This window comes from Lepidochelys kempii, chromosome 12, assembly GCF_965140265.1.
Source record: "Lepidochelys kempii isolate rLepKem1 chromosome 12, rLepKem1.hap2, whole genome shotgun sequence".
NCBI lineage: Eukaryota > Metazoa > Chordata > Testudines > Cheloniidae > Lepidochelys > Lepidochelys kempii.
In genome coordinates this window covers 15256130-15276200 of record NC_133267.1, presented here as the reverse complement: position 1 = coordinate 15276200, position 20071 = coordinate 15256130, and the positions used below count along the sequence as shown (strand labels likewise).

The 20071-nt window shown below is 43.3% G+C and overlaps 1 protein-coding gene and 1 long non-coding RNA gene across 6 annotated transcripts in view; one reads left to right on the top strand and one right to left on the bottom strand.

The window, feature by feature from the left end:
* Window positions 1–6965, bottom strand: part of SALL1 (spalt like transcription factor 1) — an 18144-nt gene extending 11179 nt beyond the window's left edge. Inside the window, exons 1-2 of one of the 4 annotated variants that reach the window (XM_073307648.1) lie at window positions 6849–6965; window positions 5530–5622 (exon numbers count right to left, since the gene is read on the bottom strand). In XM_073307648.1, coding sequence (XP_073163749.1) covers window positions 5530–5605 — 76 coding nt within the window. In that variant the 5' untranslated portion in view covers window positions 5606–5622; window positions 6849–6965. The other 3 variants (XM_073307647.1, XM_073307649.1, XM_073307650.1) reach the window with 3 other exon arrangements.
* LOC140896221 (uncharacterized) overlaps window positions 5223–20071 on the top strand; it is a 70217-nt gene continuing 55368 nt past the window's right edge. Inside the window, exon 1 of one of the 2 annotated variants that reach the window (XR_012154467.1) lies at window positions 5223–5460. This is a non-coding gene — a long non-coding RNA (uncharacterized lncRNA). Of the gene's footprint in view, window positions 5461–8694; window positions 9805–20071 lie in introns of those variants that run through there. The other variant, XR_012154466.1, reaches the window with a different exon arrangement.

The following is a 20071-nucleotide window of genomic DNA, read 5'->3' as shown; positions in this document are numbered from 1 at the left end:
CGGATGAATCAAAATGAACACTAGATGGGGTTCCAGTTGCAATAGTTTCTTCAAAAAGTTGAGTGTAGTTTCACTGTTCCAGTGACACATAAAAGAAAGGCTCCTTAAGGCTACATCTAAACTTTGGCTACATAAACATTGGCAAAAGGACAAGAAACCAAATCCCTGTTGTTTGGAGGGTAAAACGGAGCTATGGGAACTACCTGTCAATCTCCTCTTCGGGGGTCTGGCATCTAAGGGGACAGGGGAATAGGGTTAGCTAAAGAAGCAAAGCTGATAAGGCAAAGCTAAAATAAACTACTAACTTCCTGCTATGCGACCAGTAAGACTCAATTCGGGGGTCACTGGCAAGATATTGAAGTACATATTGTGATCTGAACCCTGTCACCTTTCAATGGAAGGAAGCTAGCAAAGGTTAAAACAGCTAACACTTAAGTTTCTCCTAGCACCACTCATACGAACTTTCTTGACTATATGGTCATGTAGCAACCACTTCACTTGTATATTCCAATTTTTAATTCTTAAAGAAGATTTTACGGGATATAAGTTGTCATGCACCTTAAACGGTTAGAAAAAAAACCAGCAATTGGTGCATTCCTGGATGATTCTTCACTAGCAAATGTCTGTTTTGCTTTTTACTAACAATTTCAATAAGCTTAATTGTATTTTTCCCCTAATAAGATTGCTTCAGTAAAAATGACTGTTTCCACATATGGTTAAAACTGACTTGCACAGAAAACTTGAAGATGCTTAAATATATGAAAAGCACAGTTTGTAGATACCTAGTTGTGACTTATCACCACAAGTTATAATAGGTGCATGATAAACACACAAAAAATATGGGAGAGTTGGAGAGAAAGAGTGAGCGTGAAGGGAAACCCACACAACATGGGCCTGATTTCACACTTTGTATGCCAGTTTATCCCCACTGACTTCAGTAGAACTACTTCTGACTCACATCAGCGTAAGCAATATCTGATAAGGCCCACTACATCTAGCGCGCTGCTTTGCAAAAATGTAAGAAATATATATAAATTGTAATCAAGACTGATCAAATACATTTCTCTCACAGATTATGTAATATGCTAAAAGAAGTCTGACTAAACATGTACTACTTCCAAGCATTCTGTCTTGCAAGTGTTATTAAATAAACAACAAAATAACCATCGTTTTTAATAGCTGCCTGGGCCCACAGGTCATTCTGGGAACCATCCTACTGCTACAGTGAATAATGAAATTCTATTATTTACTAACATCAGATGAACTGGTTCCTCTCTATGGAAGAGAAGCAAGTATTATATCTGCAGCAAATGCTAGCTGCACTGCTCTTCTGATAGAACCTTTGCCTGGAAAAGTTATGCTCCAAAATAATATTCTGTTGTATGATTAGGCCAGGAAGCTCCTACAATCTTACAAAAAAAAAAAAAAAACCACACACAAAAAGCATAAACCAACCCACAACAACAACAAAAACAAAGAAAAAAAGCAGCCCAAAATGTAATAAGAAAAGATCACACAATCTCAGTTATTAACAGAAAGAAATAATCCAACTGCCTTTTGTACATTTTCCACCAGTAATTAGTTACTTGTTGAATATCATTTATGTCAAAAGTCGCTTCTATTAGTCTGATTTCTGTCCTGCTTATGCCAGTACAAAGGTATTATGCGTGCACATTCACAGGATATAATGAAGCCAAGCTTCCTTATTCAATGACTGCACCAAAATTCATTTGAAATATTTAATCTTCAGAATAAGGATGTACTATATTTACCCTAAACTTTGAAAGAAAGTGTTCTGAAAATCAAATGTATGTAGTTACTTTTCAAACTACTTTCTATTGACCCTTAACTGTGAATACATGTCAGAGAGTTTCCTAAACTAGAACTCAAAACAGATAAGACAAATTCGACAGAAACATGATTTTTCATTTATTCTCTTAAATATTCCTTCATTTCACATCATTGCAAGCGTTGTTAAGGTAGCAGTGATGCCAAACTTGTCTGATTCCTGAAATTGTAACTGAGCTAACAAGCCTGAATTCACTGCATCAAAAAGAGGAATGGGGGATTTTTGTTTGTTTTGTTTTTCGCAATTTTGAGGCATATCTTGAAAAAATGTTTTACACCTATCTCAAATGTATCCACTATAAATTTAAGAACTTCTCAAACGCATAAAGCATTCCTTTAATTCACTAACAGGGTTAGTTTTATACGAATATTGCAACAGCATTCTAAATCCTGTAACACTATTACAAAACATACCCTCCAGGCAACGTAGACAAAACTTATTGTCCAAGCATGTAAAACAGTCATAACCTAAAACGATTACTACTGAAAGGAGGGAAAAGGCTCCTAACAGGGTTTCTAACAGCCTACTGCTTTTTCTAGAGAATGAGCCAACATTTTAAAAATATATATATAGATACAAAAAAAAAAAAAAGGTAATTTACTTAGTTAACTTAAGTTACTAGCCAGCAAAAACCAAATGAAAGATTATCTAAATGCCATCATTTTAGGCGAAATCCAACTATTCTAAGTACATCATTTAGTAACAGGCAAGAAAGCTCCACAGTTAACATTCCTTTCTCACACCCCCAGTGTCTTGCATCTGAAAACATGTGCAAAATCAGATCAAAAGACTAAAAATAGGAAAGAAAAAAAGGGGAGGGAGTGCAGGCCGATTTTATTAAGATACTTGAAGGTGCTTTTATCAGTGTCCTTTAGCAAAAATTAAAAAAAATAAAATAAAGACTTTATCAAGAGATGCAATTAAACAAATGGAAGATGTGAAAAATAGCCCTTTGATTCTCCAGCAAGATAACTTAACTTCCATCTATGCTTTCCCTCTCTGCTTACTTTGTAAAGTTCAGAGTTCTTTTTAGGACACCAGGGAAAGGATAAATAAAACCTAACCTTTCCCCAGCTCATGCTTGAAATTTCAAAGCTGAAGGGGGGGTGGGGGAGAACCATTTAAAGATAAAATGAATGTCCTAAAGTGAAATTAAATGAATTGAACCCCGTGGCAAAATAGCAATGCATCCAAACAAATGAAAATTCACCACCACCACCCCAAAAAAAAATCAAACGTTTCCTTCCAGAAAACAAACTACTTTACAGAAACGTTTAAACAATTACAAGAAATGGGTGCTATTTATTTATTATGATAATGATGATGCCAAGAAAGGTGTCTCAATATTTAAAAAAACTGAATGATAACAAAACTACCATAGCATCCTTCCAGCTTTCCCAGGGAGACCCGATTTACTCTGCAGATCTTGGTATCTTATGTTAAATTTGTTCCCAAACTCCTCAGCAGCCCCCGTGCAATTTGTGGGGAGGGAAGGGAAAGGGGGAGCTGATAAATGGAAAATGAATTAGAAGGACAGTTCAGAGATCACAGCTCCCATGTCCCCAAACCTACCTCAGTGGCGACCCTGATATGCATGGTGCTGAAAAGGGGGGGGTTTCCTGGCTGCTGCTTTAATGACTAATGCAGGGGGTTAATGGGGCTGAGGGAGAGCAGCTCCGGGCTCCTCTCCATGACTCACATCGCACACTGGCACGTCAGCTTCTGGCCAAGTCCCTCCACAGCCAGCAATGCGTTCGCGTTAGAAGCGTGGAGAGTTTGAAAAGGGGGAAGAGTTAGAGCTTTGCTCAGAAACGAAAAGGAACCCAACACCCCGAGCGGCTCTGGAAGCCAAAGGTGCTGCCTAGCCTCGGGGCTGAGGAGTGCCATCATGCCCAGCCCCAGCCCGGCCAAGGAAAAGGAAACGAGTTATTTATTCAGGGCCAACGTTCTTCATCCCCCTCCGATTTGCCCAGAGCACCGCATTACTCCCCCACCCCGGCCCATGACAGAGAGAATCGCTCCGGAGATGACCCCTCCAGCTTCTTCTTCCTCCTCTTCTTCGAACAAGAGACTTTGTTGCCGAAATCTCAGCAACACTCTCCTACCCACCAAAACCGGCCACAATTTCCAGAGCGTCAGGAAGTGCCTTGCAGAAATGCAAGGACCCCCCCCCCTTCCAACTTTCCATCTCGTCCTCCCTCGCCTGGCATTATCCACATCTACAGCCAGCCTCTCGAACGGACACCCGGTAACAGTTTTCATGCAACTTCCTGAATGGCCTGTTTATTTATGGCCCCCCCTTCCCCATTTCAAAATCTGCCCCAAGCGGCCCCCCAAGGTGTGAGTCCCGCTGGTCGGCAGGAGCAGAACTGCCCGGCCGGGGAGAAGATCCAGAGGGAGCCAAACGGGGGGCAGGATTCCCCTCCCGTGCCCTCGGGCGGCTCATCCTTCCTCGGGCTCCCTCGCCTCCGGCTCTGAAACGAACGCAGCCGCCGAGGTGCGCTGGGCAGGGCAGGGCAGGGCAGGGGAGCGGGCCTGCCTTTGGGACACGGAGAGCCTCCGCCACCTCCACCCCGGGCCTCGAGCCTCAGTGATCAGCCAGGCGCTTCCCCATCGCCCACTTTCTTATTTGGAGTTTCCCCAGACCACTTGCCCCCGGCCCCCAACCACACACCCCCTACTCAGCCGGTTTATAAAGTGCAACCAGACACAGGTACAAGCACCCCCCCCCAGCTTCAATAAAACTGCCTTTCCCAGCACCAACGCAGGGCTTCTGGACCCCCCCCTTTAAAAAAAAAATCACAGGCTCTCCAGAGCCAGCCACCCTGGTTCCTCCCTTACCGGCTTCACACTTAAAAAAAAAAAAAAAAAAAAGCCCCAAAGGAAGAAAGGAAACAAGCAGCCACCCCACAACTAAAGGCCAGCCGCAAAGCCTCCCTCGCCGGAGCCGCTGCGAGCCCGGATCCCGCAGATGCCAGGCAGCCAAAGCGAAGAGGGAGAAAAGTTACCAGGGGCAGGGAGGGAGCTCAGCCAGCGCGTCAGTGTGCGAGAAAGACTTATCTCCAGCACGCAAACTTTTCCCCCCTTTAAAAGAGGGGTTTCAAATGCTCCAGAGGCGAGGGCTGCCTGGCAGCGCAGGTTTCCCAGCCATACCGGGACTCCAGGGGGGAAAAGGGGCACGCAGAAAAAAGTAGGAAAGGGGCTTTTCCCCTTTTTATGGGAGGGGGGGGGGGAGAGAGAGAGAGAGAGAAAGTAAGTGCGGTCAGGTCGGTGCATCCTTAGAAAACACACACCCCAACCCAAACCTGACTTCTGTCCCGCTCCTCACCAGCCTCCGGGGTGTGGGCTACAGAGGGGGTGTGGGGGAGAAATCCATCTCTTCTGGGGTCAGACTGCCAGATCATCAAAAAAAAAAGGGGGGGGAAGGAGAGAGAGAGAGACACACACACAAAAATGCAACACACACAGGAAACAGAAGGTTAATAAAATCATACCAACCCATCCTCAACCAGGGCAAAAATAGTAATTTAAAAAAAAAATACAACCAAAAAACTCCGGCAGCTGCAGCGCTCTCTCCCCTCTCCCGGTGCAGTTTCCTAGCGGCCTCTAAGGTAAGTTGATCTATTTTGCGGGTGCGTGTTTGTGTTAAAATGCGTGCGAGAGAGATGGGAAGAACTCACCATTTCGCTGGGATAATAAGGCCAGCTCGGGGTCGGACTGGAAATGCTGAGGCTTCGCCTGCTTCCTCCGCGACATGCTGGCTCAAACATCAGCTGGGGCAGAATAAAAAATTACTAAAAAAAAATCTTCTCAAAATTACGGAAATCGAGCCTCCCCCCTCCCCAAGCCACGCCGCACCGCGCATGTGTCCTGCTATAATTATGATTATCAATAATGCATTGCGATTAATCATAGAGGGGCTCTTTGAAAGGCGATTGGCACATGGCCAGCTCTATTCAAACCCGCTCGCCTTAATCAATTAGGCGCTGATTTGCTGGAGACCCTTGTCTCTCCGCCGCTCCCACCCAATGAGTCGATCCATGTGGCAGGGGAGGGGGCTGGCTTTCCCCAAAGCTGTTTGGATACAGTTTAACCCGCTTAGCAACCAGCTGGGACTGTTTCACGCCATCCCTGTTACTATAGGAATGTGTCGAAAGCCTCTGCCCCCCCCCCCCCGCTGCTGTCCCAAGCTCCCGGGCTGCGGGTTGTTTTTGTTTCTCGTTACAAAGGGGGCCAGGAGGAGAAATGAAATCACGTCTTCCCCGAACGCACCGGCAGCAAGAGTCAGGGCTGGTCGCTCCCCCAAGGAGCCCAGGCAGCGAGAGAAAGGACCCCTCTCCCCCCCCCAGGAGCGGATCGCCCAGCTGCGGGGCAGCTCTCGGTCTCTGCCCGTGCACCAGCGACAGCTGGGCCGGGGGTGGGGCTGTGTTGGGCCGGGCGGGCAGGCCGGGCTTTCCCCCAGCTACCTTGCCCCGCTCTCCGTCAGCGCCACCGCCTCTGCCGGGGACCGTCCCAGCCCCGCTCCGCGGCCAAGTTTTGTGTCTTGTTTTAACCTCGGCCCCCATCCCAGATGCACCTTCCAGCCTCTCCCCGGCTCCTCGGGAGGGGGGGCCGGGGGGGCGGAGATGCCGGCAATGGGGCGGGGGGGGTCGCTTCAGCGGCCGACGGGCTGGTGGCCACCGCACACGTTTCCCAGGACAATTACTGCAAAGTTTGTGCCCGGCTACGTCACGAGCCCGGCCGGGGGCGGCTCCGCCCCTGGCGGCGGTTGGCGGAGGCCGACGTCAATCTCCGGGAGAAGGCGGCCGGAGCCGGCGGCCGGCGGAAACCCGCCGATTCATCTCCCCGGCGGAGTCCGGGGCACAGGGGGGCGGAGTCCGGAGGGGACGGGCCGCGTCGGCTCTGCCCCCTCCCCACGGGGTTGTCTGGCGGGGGGCTGTGAATTCGGATGGACACCCCCCCCCCCCCCACACACACCCCCAGCCCGAAGCGAACTCACTCCTGACTTTCGTTTTCTTCTCGGGCTGCCGAGAGTCCGAGGCTGAGCCGCGCCGGGCTTCCAGCCCCAGCTCCCGGGCAGCCGCCTGCAGCCTGGGCACGCGAGCCCCGCTGCTGGGCGCAGCCTCCCCGCCAGAGCCCCGGGAGGTCGGTGCCTCGCCCGCCTCGGTGTGGGGCCAGACGCGGGTCGGCAGCGAGACGGGCTCCGGGGTAGGCAGCTGTGCAGGGTGCGTGTCTTCTAACGCCGGAGGCGTACTTTGAACTCCGGGAGTCCGAACTGGGCTCATGACAGAGCAGCGCTTCTGGTGGCCCAACACGTTTAAGAATGGACCCCCCCCCCCCCCGTCCCCCAGGTGGATGGACATTCGTGTGTCTGTCTGCCTCCTTAATATGTCCGGGCGCCCGCCCGCAGGTTGTAACAATAGATTAGCCCCATCCGTGGTGTCTGCTGGACGGGTAGCAATTGAAAACATCCTGCTCAAATGGCGCTCGGGCAGCCCGCATGCAATCGTCAACCCATGGCATCATCATCGCGGAATAAAAAGTTCCGTTCCCAAGTTAGGAAGGGTCTAGCCAGCCCCAGGATTGATACATTGCACCCCCACAAATGCACCTACAGTACAACGCGGACCGAGCCTGTTGGGTTTATAGGTAGCTATGGAGCCCTTTGTATTCCTCGTTCCTCTCTGCACGTCAAATTCCTCCGTACTGTATACGAAAAGTTGATGTGCAGGGTTATCTCGGTCTGAAGACGAGCGAGCGAGCGAGCTGCTGCTGTAGTCAGTTTCTGTTTCTGGGCCATTCACAGCACCCTCCTCCCACCCTCCCCTCTGGATTATTTACTCTGTGATTGAAACTACTCCTTTCCCCCGGTATCAATATTAACAAACTCTGTAAAAGCAAGAGGCTGATCAGATACAACTCATTTCAATTTCAAATGAGCCGGAGAAACCTAGAGAGCGAGAATCTCCCTCTCCAATCGAGGAACCGGCTCACTCGGATTTTCTTCTCCCTATTATTAAACGAACTAGACTTTAAAATGTTTACCAAGGTGGGTGACAAAACATCAGTAACCCCCTCTTTCCCCCAAGTGCCAACCAAATATTTAGTCAGCTTTAGCAAACCCGGACACTGAATGCGCTTTTCTCTTCTGTATAGGATGGGTCTCCCCCCACCCCTTTCCTCTCCCCGCAGTATTTGGTACAGTAGATTTTGATAAAAAGACAAACGAAGCTGTCAGTGGGGATGATGTTGAAGAATGAAGATAATAATGTTGCTATAGGTGGTATTTCAGATGCCATTATTTTTCACTGAATATTTAAAGAGATCTTTCGGCAGAGATGGATATATTCAGTGGTAGGTGTCAGCCTCCTTACCCTCAAACACTGGGGAATATACCGAATATAACCATATAGAAACTTACATGATATATGTATACATACTGATACACGTATCTGCATATAACACCCACATAAGCCCTACTCACGAGAATGTCTGCATTTAGAATTATATCAATCACTCGATTAGCTCCCTACGCCTTTAAATCCAGTTACTGTCTGAAAATTATTCGCATTTACAATTTCATTATATATTTGTTGATTAAATTGGGTTGTTTCAAAGCACTTTCCCATAGTGCTATGCATTTGGTGTCTGTACGTGCCCGTCGTGAGCCTGCAATTAAAAAACAACAACAAGGGTTTGGCGAAAGACTAATTTGGAGAGATAAAGTTTAATAACTTTTCTTTTTCGTTTCTCTGCTCCCTCGCCATTGTAAAAACAGACGCTTAGTGTTTAGTTTAGGGTCATTTGATTATTTATTGTTTGTTTTCTTCCCCTTTGCTGGGGGCCGGAGATATGGGGGGGGGGCGGCGGCAGAGTGGTGTTTGCAGGGAGAGAAGAATTGGTCTTTATTGTTGTTGATAGCAATACATCAATTAAATGTCATTGCCGTGAACAGAAGTTGTGAGTGTTCACAAACGTAAATACTGTGATTTTGTTGTTGCTGTTCCCCCCCCTTGAAGGTCCAGATCACAGCGACAGAATTCCCCCCCCCCGGCACCCACAGATCTTGGAGATCTTTCTTAGGTTATTTTTTTTAAAAAAATTGGGGTGGGGGAACCCATCAATGCAAATCAGCCCTTGGTTGGAAAACAACCGTGCTGGGGATCGATTTCCAGTTCACTGAGATGAGCACTGAAGGGAGATTGTAAACAGGGGATAATTTGCAGTTCATTCGGGTGAGAGACGATTTCAATGAGATGCAGCACACTGGACTGGATTATTGTTATTAAGGTTTGCGATCAGACATAACAACCTTAGCACTCAGGGGTTAAAAGCTACACAATACCCATATACTTATAATGCATCGTTAATAACGATCTGGAAGAAAATCCAATTGATTTCATATTTTCTGCAAATTTGCACCACCAGTGCAGCTTGTAAAGCGGCATTTACTTAGATACAGATCGGTCTCTTCGCAGAGCCAACCCCGAACCATCAACCTTTAACCTGTGGAAACATTGTCTCTGCCCTAAAAATTAATACACTTTAAGGGAAACACCGTCAGGGGGAAATTCATTCATTCACGCTCTCAGACGGCAAAAATACCTGCTTTTACTGAGCAAGGATGGTTTTCTGTTTATTGAGAAAAGATACCGTGCAAACCAGATTTTAAATATTGCTGTATGTGCCCGCTAAACTGCTAATACCAAGCCGTCCCTCAGCTAACACTGCTCACGTGCATTTTAGAAATGTGGGTAATTAGGGGCTTCCAGATGCTGCTGTCAGATGGGAACTTGGCTTTGTGCGCCGGTATATAATAAACTTTTGAGACAATCCTGGGGCGCAGCTATCCAGGAGCAGCTAGGAACTGCTCTCTGGAATTGTTTTATTGTCAATAGCCTGGAATCCCGCTATTCAATACGCGCATTTCAACCCTTGTGACCGTGTGGGTTTAGGTAAGACTACTTTTGTGGACAATGCTGTCAACAACCCCCCCCCCCCCTTTTTTTTTGATTTATTTTCTAATGATCATTCCTTAAGAAAAAGAAAAAGGGCCAGAATGGAATCCTTCTCCATTATTACTGACAACTAATAATTGATCATTGCTCACAAGCGCGAGCTTTTAGCCAGATAATTGAATCGTTAGCAATACGGGTTGAGCTAAAGGCAGGGGGGTGGGAAAAGAGAAAAAAACAACAACAAACAAACCCCAACCCCAAAACAAAACAAATATAAGAGCTCCAAAGTGAAGGGGTAATTTATTTATTTATTTATTTTTGCCAAGATAAGAGATGAAAATGACGAATGCCACATTACCAGCCAAGGTGGAATTATTTAATTCAATTCTTTCTTTGCCCATTTGCTGCCTTTTGTTTGACCCGCTGGCCAGCAAAATTTTACACCTAGCCATCCCTTTTGAGCTTATTGATGAAGGTGCTTCTGAAATGATTATCAAGAGATTTACAGCTATCACTCCCCATCTACGGGAGAAGTAATAAAATCAATCCCTCAATCAATCAGACCCACCCCGCCCCCCGTGCATATCTTCTTAATCTATTCTTTTAGCTGTTTTATTACAATGCAATCATTAAATATATTTGTTTCAAATTTAACAAAAATGCCCCTGAAGGACACTGCCAATTTAGATATATTAATAACTAAGTAAACAGGCTAGATGAAATTAGAGAGCTAGTAAACAGACTAGGGAAAGTGTTTTTCCAGGCAAGATGGTTGGAAGCTGAGAAAAATAAAATGCATAGGTAGAGGAATGAAACTATCAGCAATGTTCAATATAACTGCACAAAGGAGGTTTTTGTATGTTCAGTCCCCAAGAAGGAGGTGGGGGAAGAAAAAGAAACATTGCAGGAGTTTCATGCATATTTCTTTTGTTTCTCTGTACATTTATTTTATGCAAAAGAGTTTTGGCAAAACTATACCCACCATAAATCCTATCCTGTTATACTAGATATAATACCTTTGTGTGATATTATGTCTTAATTTCTGTGTTAAGAATAAACCTGGAATTTTTTTGCCATGTAATAAATTCTTTTTTTAGTCAATTCCTTTAGTTTGACATTATCACTGATTTATTGCAAGGGCACAATTGTATTCTTTTATTTAGTATGTTCTACATTAATAATGCTACTTAGATTAGTAACAATGAATTAAAGGATATTTTAGGTAGGTTGTAAAAGTGTAAAAAATCACTGAAATAGCTTGGAAGTCAGTGGTCACTGCCAGTATGGACAAAATTAGTAGGGAATCTCTAGGGAACTGAGAATTATCTTTGATGCCAAAGGGGATTTTTCTTCACAAGCCACATCCCCTTATAGCCCAGTTTAATTTGTGTATCAAAGCCACATAAAGCCACAGTGTACCTCCAGCAGAAACAGAGAAGTTTAGAAATGAAATGACACATAGTTCTCCAACCTTATATAAACTGGTTGAAATCCCACATCGGGAATCAAAGACATATTCCACTTTCATGGGCTGTACCATACCACAAAAGTAACTTTGTATGGAATAAAAAAGCATGACGCAAATAGGTACACATCAAGAAAATAGCCTTAAATAAACCCTGATATCAGTTTATGAGGTGGCCATTCACTAAGTATGGCCTCCCAGGTGTTCTTCTTTGAGAACAGTGCCTTCATGTGAGGAACACGACATCTTTTCAGATTGCGTTTTACCTAGCCATCTAATAGTGAGAGCCTTAGTTTGCATTTTTAAAAAATCCCTTAATTATCACAATTATTTAATAGCATACAAAGCATTATTGAAAAGAGTAGAAAATATGCCTATGGGAGCCATTAAAAAAAAAGACAGAAAAGAGATGATTGGGGGGTGAAATTGCATCTGGCATTAGCAAGAAGAAAATCTATTGTTCTTTTTACTTGGTTTCTCCTTCAGGATTCGCTTATCTTTGAAACACAATTCTGCAAGGTTTCTCTAGTCTGTCCAAATAAAAACACAGGGCCAAAATTTCATGACAGTTGCCTAATAACTTACACATGAGTTCCTACAACTACAAGGTAATCATCTAGCCTGGGGTAAGACCCATTGTCACAAACTAATTGCTGTTCTTTCCAGAATAATCCTGTCAATTCATATTTACCAACAGTGTGAGTTTCCTACCTATATTTTGATGACTCACTTTAGTTGATGAATAATAAATTATTACAGGCTAAAAGTGTCTCAGACCCCAGAGGGAAATGTTGCTTGAGTTAGTCCCAGATTTCATGCCTAATTAAATAAACCTGACAACCTAACTCACTTTCTTAACACAATTTTTGAAAGTTTCAACAAATACGGTACAAGTACTTTAAAGTACATAAACTTCATTTGCATAATATTAAGGTGCACTAACTTACTGTGTGATGTTTACAATTTGAGAACTATCATGTTTGTATCAACACAAGAAGTTGGTTTTGCAGAGTTTGGTTCCAATAAAATAAATATGCTGTGAATAATACTTTACATTCCATTATTGAACTAAATACCTTCTTCATGGTCCAAACTCTGCACTCAATTCAACCCAGCCCTGTCAATTGAATTGATTTGGTGTGGCTGAGGGTAAAATTAGGACTGTTGTGTGTAAATATATTTTTCCTTACTAAAAGACAAGAGTATTTTCTGTTGTAATAGGGAGTCTCTTCTTATGCATGGGCCCCAAAGTAATAGGGAGATTTTCTTGTGCACCCACCTGCTCTGCCTTTCACAATTTTGCAGATCACCTCCCCTCCCACTCATGAACATATGACATCCATGTAGAAACTACAGCATTTGCCCACTTTCAAAACAACATTAAGAAAGTACTGACTGCATTTGTAGCTGTCTTTTAAAGGAGTTCAGCAGCTGGAAACAATGAAGAGGGGCAGGAGCGTGTGACAAGCCAACTCTCTGTGGACCACCAGCAAGTGCTACCCAGGCCACCAGTGATCCACAGGCAAATCTGAGAATGGCCACTCTATAAAAATCAAAAATCAGTTACCATCTAGGAGGTGAAAGTCTCCCTTCCCTGCCTATCAGACTTTGTGCATGGAAATCTGCAAGAAGCGAATAGAATTCACCTCCACCCCATGATTCACAAACTAGAAAAGTGGCCTCTGCCCCTTTACGTTCCCTGCGTGGCAGGCTTGGCGCTACTAGTATAACTGCAGTGGGTGTCCCAAGCCCTACGCTGAATTATTTCTTTTTCTTGCCTTTCATTGATGTCTTTGCCCTACTTACATTTAGAACCAAATTTTGCCTAAAATGAAATTAATAGGGTTTCAGGGTACAAGAGTCAGAGCAGAATTTGGCCCTCAGTAATACAATAGTTTTGTTAGGTCTAACTGGCTCTCTCCCAAACTTCCCATAGATTCATTAGGATCACTTGGGCTCAGTCCTATCCAATATTTATGGGCCCAATGATCCCAGTGGAAGTGTGGTCTGAATACAGATTTAGGGTGTGATCCAAAGCCCACTGAAGCCCATGGGCATCATCCCAGTGCCGTCAACGAGCACTGGATCACTCACTGAGTAACGACGGTAGCCTAGGCCAATACATACACACTTCTTATAGGTCATATATCATACAGCTAGAAAAAACATTTACACAAACCCCAATGCTAATGCTACATTTATTTCTAATTTGTTGAATATCATGCATAATTAGTTGCAAACTCATAAAAGGACATATTTCTTGCCCTGAGGGGGTCTTCAATCTAACAGACCAAGCCTAAACTCTTCATTGATGAAATTCATTCCTGTGCAGAAAGCATGGGTTTTTTTTTGTAGGACTTAAGTGGAGCAAAGGTCTTGTGCACTGGGGCACATGTCACCCTGTGCAAGCATAGCTACAAGGGGAGTTCTGTTGTCTGAGCAGCGCAAGATCAGGCCCATTATCAGATCCATATTAACACAGGCAACTTTTCAAACGCAAGATGGTACGGAGTTGTCAGAAGTGACAATAATCAATGCTTAGAAAAACTGCCCGATAGCATGATGCCTCCACCTCTATTTTAATCTAAAAATAATTCAACAAAAATACCTTTCCAATCTCACCAGTTCTAAGGGGTTAAAAATAACTTCATGCGTCTTTACAATATGCTCAGCCCTGCTTCTGCAGCCGTTGTCGATGCTCCAGTTTTTATGCAGCATTGAGGCAGAAGCAAAGCTATCATATTTTAAAGTGACAGTTTTAGAATCTATTCTTATTATAACTCTACTGAAGTCAATGGAGTTATACCAAGGATGAATTTGGTTTATTTTTCCCCCCTTGCATCCACTACAAAATCCTTTGGTTAACTCCATAATAAAGTAAAATTACTGATCTTGTTTTTTCTAAATTGCAAATTCTGTTCCCACCCTTGCTTTTCAGTCCTAGAAATTTTTAGAGTAAAATCCAATTTCTCCCAGTGCTTCTCACAGGACTTCCAGGACTGCAGCTCCTTTGCCCCGATTGTCATGAATTACTCTAGAGTCGGACCAGCTCTGAGTGCGCTCTGGTTAAAAAAGTGACATAGACGTGAGCCTAATGGGTGAGAGATGAGTAAGCCTACATTCATGAGCCCCAGCATTATCAACACCATGCAGACAGAACAGGCAGCTGCCTGGGGCTGCAAAATGTTTGGTAACACTTTGCTGTGCTAGTGACTGTGAATTGTAAAGGGCCTATGTTAAATAATTTGCCGACAGCAACAAAATCCTGGGGCTGATGCTGCCTGCCCTGTTCATGGAAGCCTGCAGGAGTTTGTTCACTGGTATTCACATGCTGGGCAAACAGCTTACTGCCTCTCTAAACAAAGTGAATATGGCATTTGAGGTATACTGTTCCTTAATGCACCTGTAATCCGAGGTAATCCTGGTTCTTCAAGGAGATTATACAACAAAGGTGTAAATACTAGATAACGAAAGACAGAAACTGTTACTGGCTGTCGATATGCATTCCCTTGTTCTGATGGGACACAGTGATTATAGATCCACTGAACAATATGGAAAACCAATAATGCAAAACAAAATGTTGTAATTTGGTAGAATATCCTTTGCATTTCTTCTTATCCTCATTTCCTTACTGTCATGCTCTTAACATCAATCAAGGTGATAACTGTAATGTCTAGAAACAGCTAGAATTTAACCTGGAAGAATTACACACAAGTATACCAGTACTGGAATTATATCTGTTTAAAGGAGTCAGGTATCACTACAGAGAATGCACTGTTCTGTGCTTGTAGTAGTGGCATATATCTCAATGGTTATACAAATTTCAGTTTAGAAATACAGTACTGGCAGAATAATCTTTGGAAATACAAATGTTATAAAATTAAAGATAGAAAAAAATCTTAATATGCTGATGTGCAACACAGTAGCTGTTTTCACTGTGCCCAATAAAGATCAAATATGAGCCAGAATCAAACCCTGGTTCCAAATAAACCCAGAACTTTGGATCCAGACTTTGCAGCTCATGTCCATCTCTAATATGTATCAATTGGATCTACCTCTATGGTGGAGGTGCAGTGTGTACATACCAAGTATCTATAAATAGCATCATCATCATAGGTCAGATTGGGCCTTTTGGATCTCTATGAGGAGGATTCTTTGTCTCTGTGGAGTCTTTCTCCCCCACAGTGTAAAAAGGCAGGAGTCAGCTGTTGCCTCAGAAGGATTTTTTCCCATGGAAATGAGAGAGGACTCCTTGCAAGTCCAAGGATCCATGCAGGAGAAGTGGAGGCCCTATCAGACTAAGAAGGGGGAAGGGAGTGTGTACACCATACTGCTGCCATGAAACCAGCCAAGATTCCCCAGGAAATGTAATACCCCCTCAGAATCCGTACACTTTCATGGCCTCCTTCCACAGTACAGATCCCCCTTCAGCTGGGGCAGCCATGGTCAGACTGGTCCCGAGGAGCGATGCTACACTACCAAGCATTGGGGTCAAAGTTGGCAGGAAGCACAGGGCCTCTGTGCTGATGATCCTGTATCTCCTGTGATCTCAGGATACCTATGTGGTTTGTGGGCCAGATTCCTGTCTCCATGATAGAAGACTACAGGGGAAACTCTGTGAGCTACATGAGTGTTACTGCACAGGGATCTGATCTGGCCCAGTAATAATACTAACACTTTGCACTGACGTGGAACACTTACTAAGTAGCTGCAGCATACTGTGTCCTAGATTCCACATAAATGACATGATAATTAGGCTACATTATTTGCATGCTTCTTAACTTATTTAATCATTTCAAATGATCAGTATTATTAGTATTTGATTATGTAAAGAACTAGGTGGTTCTGGACTGACATGGCATGGCAGATTAACAGTCTTTGAGGTCCCGTTTGTTTTATGTATGGCATTTTATTTCACTTTGGAAAGGGCCAGAATGTCGGACTTGCTTTGTACAAGATTGTAGCACCACCAGCTAAAACTTTCTTCCTCAGGCTAAGTTCCTTTTAAATTGTTATGCTTAACAAACTTCCAAATGGGAGTCTAATTGTTGATAGACATTTTGCATTGCATGTGTCTATCACTTTGATTTAATATGCATTTTCAATTAAATTAAAGGAAAGGCCTCTAAGGTGGCAATTTAACAGCAAGACATGTTGTGAATTCCAGATATTACAAATATCCAATTTTCAGTTTCTTATGTGTGAAAATAACCCTCAGAAAAATCAGAGTATTTTTATGGCTGAATTATCAAAAGCTTAATACCTTTTAAAATATTACCCATTTTTAAAATTTATTCATGTTGATCTAAAGCAAACCAATTCTTCCCCATTTATGTAAAATTTCAGCCGTGTGTGATTTTTTTTCTTCATTAACGATGAAAGAAATCAGGTTTTATGTGGAAATCCTGTCTCTGGTCTATTTTACCTAGTAGTATGATTTAATTTTCTCTTAGAGAAAACACACATCTGAATTTCTCTAAGTAATAGGTACTTCTTGTCATGTTTGATAAGAGCCATTTAAAAGGAATTCTAAATATACTCTGAAAGATGAGAGAGCAAAACCAGCTCTTATGTGTCCCTAAAATAACACAAAACCAGGCATAGGAGAGCATATACAGTACAAAGGAGACCTGTTTTATATCAAGTCTACTTTTGAAATGATCACAATTGCAGTTAACCTACAGGCCAAAGTACTGATGGCTGACAGTAGCACAATCATAATCATTTTGAAACTTTATTTTAATTTACTTAAAAGGTTAAACAAAAATATTTTCAAATATATGCATTTTCTTTTAAATTTAATTTAAATTTTAAATTTTAAATAAACAAAAAATCTTTGCATTGTCCTTTTTTAATATAAATTGCTTGAGATGATTTTGTCCTCAGTGGTGCTGCAAGGTGTCCCAAAACCTATGCTTGATGGCAAGGATAAACATTCATTAAACTTCAAAGCTGCCAAAAGCTCTAGTTATTTTGATTTAGGGGAATAATTTAAATTAATCCTCATGTTTGTGTAGAAAGTATGTAAAGTAATCCATTTCTCTGTCTGTCTCCAGCTTTGAGTCACTTACACTCTTACAAAATGCTTTGCTGACATTTCCCGTCTTGAATAATTTGGGGAGAAAATGAATGCTTCGTATCTTGTAAAAGAATGCTGCTTTAGTGACACTAGACAACAAATGGTTTCAGAGGAACAGCCGTGTTAGTCTGTATTCGCAAAAAGAAAAGGAGTACTTGTGGCACCTTAGAGACTAACCAATTTATTTGAGCATGAGCTTTCGTGAGCTACAGCTCACTTCATCAGATGTTTACCGTGGAAACTGCAGCAGACTTTATATACACACAGAAATCATGAAACAATACCTCCTCCCACCCCACTGTCCTGCTGGTAATAGCTTATCTAAAGTGATCAACAGGTGGGCCATTTCCAGCACAAATCCAGGTTTTCTCACCCTCCACCCCCCCACACAAATTCACTCTCCTGCTGGTGCTAGCCCATCCAAAGTGACAACTCTTTACATAATCAAGTCGGGCTATTTCCTGCATAGATCAAGGTTTTCTCACATCCCCCCCACCCCCATACACACACAAACTCACTCTCCTGCTGGTAATAGCTCATCTAAACTGACCATTCTCCAGGTTTAAATCCAAGTTAAACCAGAACATCTGGGGGGGGCGGGGTAGGAAAAAGCAAGAGGAAACAGGCTACCTTGCATAATGACTTAGCCACTCCCAGTCTCTATTTAAGCCTAAATTAATAGTATCCAATTTGCAAATGAATTCCAATTCAGCAGTTTCTCGCTGGAGTCTGGATTTGAAGTTTTTTTGTTTTAAGATAGCGACCTTCATGTCTGTGATTGCGTGACCAGAGAGATTGAAGTGTTCTCCGACTGGTTTATGAATGTTATAATTCTTGACATCTGATTTGTGTCCATTTATTCTTTTACGTAGAGACTGTCCAGTTTGACCAATGTACATGGCAGAGGGGCATTGCTGGCACATGATGGCATAGATCACATTGGTGGATGTGCAGGTGAACGAGCCTCTGATAGTGTGGCTGATGTTATTAGGCCCTGTGATGGTGTCCCCTGAATAGATATGTGGGCACAATTGGCAACGGGCTTTGTTGCAAGGATAAGTTCCTGGGTTAGTGGTTCTGTTGTGTGGTATGTGGTTGTTGGTGAGTATTTGCTTCAGGTTGCGGGGCTGTCTGTAGGCAAGGACTGGCCTGTCTCCCAAGACTTGTGAGAGTGTTGGGTCATCCTTTAGGATAGGTTGTAGATCCTTAATAATGCGTTGGAGGGGTTTTAGTTGGGGGCTGAAGGTGACGGCTAGTGGCGTTCTGTTATTTTCTTTGTTAGGCCTGTCCTGTAGTAGGTAACTTCTGGGAACTCTTCTGGCTCTATCAATCTGTTTCTTTACTTCTGCAGGTGGGTATTGTAGTTGTAAGAAAGCTTGACAGAGATCTTGTAGGTGTTTGTCTCTGTCTGAGGGGTTGGAGCAAATGCGGTTGTATCGCAGAGCTTGGCTGTAGACGATGGATCGTGTGGTGTGGTCAGGGTGAAAGCTGGAGGCATGCAGGTAGGAATAGCGGTCAGTAGGTTTACGGTATAGGGTGGTGTTTATGTGGCCATTGTTTATTAGCACTGTAGTGTCCAGGAAGTGGATCTCTTGTGTGGACTGGACCAGGCTGAGGTTGGTGGTGGGATGGAAATTGTTGAAATCATGGTGGAATTCCTCAAGGGCTTCTTTTCCATGGGTCCAGATGATGAAGATGTCATCAATATAGCGCAAGTAGAGTAGGGGCTTTAGGGGACGAGAGCTGAGGAAGCGTTGTTCTAAATCAGCCATAAAAATGTTGGCATACTGTGGGGCCATGCGGGTACCCATAGCAGTGCCGCTGATCTGAATATAACTCAGGGCTGTGTGCTTATATCATAGCATAACTGCTGTTGAGATACATGCAGAAGAGAAGCTTGTCAATGGGCATATTAAAACCTAATTCAGTAAACATTATTTGTAGCCAAAGAGCCAGTGATGTTCTTTTAAGAGCTTTAAGAACTGGGGCCCCAAAAGGCCAACTCATGTGCTCAAGGACTTGCTCACTCAGAGCCTAGAGAAGGCCTATGGTCAAGCATTAAGCATGTATTTTCTTTTTCTAATTAGTTGCTCCTAAATGGGGCAAAGCTATCCAGGAAGCGTACGGTTTAACAGCACAAATGGATCACTCTTACATTTTTGAAAATTTTAAAGTTAACACAATCATCCTCTGAAAGTGTCATTTGGACTGTGTGCTGTGATGTGCACTGAAAGAAAAATGAGTCAGAACCTCAACTGTTGTAAATCCATATAGCTCTTCTGAAGTCAATGGAGCAACATCAATTTACACTGGCTGAGGTGGTGGCCTAATACTTGCATTCAAATATGCAGGCTGCAGCACTCTCCCTGAGCTATATGGACATTTGTTGAAATTGAACTGTAAAGGTACACGGGTGGTATGATGGAAAACCAAAACAATTTAGAACCTCATCCCCAAGTCCTTTCTTTTCCAAAACTCCCATTGACTTGAATGGGAGTTTTGGCTGAGTAAGAACTACACGATCAGACCCTTACTACTCTATGAAATGAAGCAGTCAATTTTGTCTGTACTTATGAACTTGTAACAGTCAGATTGTCCTGCATTGACTTATGCAATGTACTGTACATGAATGATCAGAAATGTTTACAAAATGAATTAGTTTGACTCCAGCTTTCTAGCCGGAAAGTAATCAAAGTGAAGAGCCAAGCTATTTCTGAAAT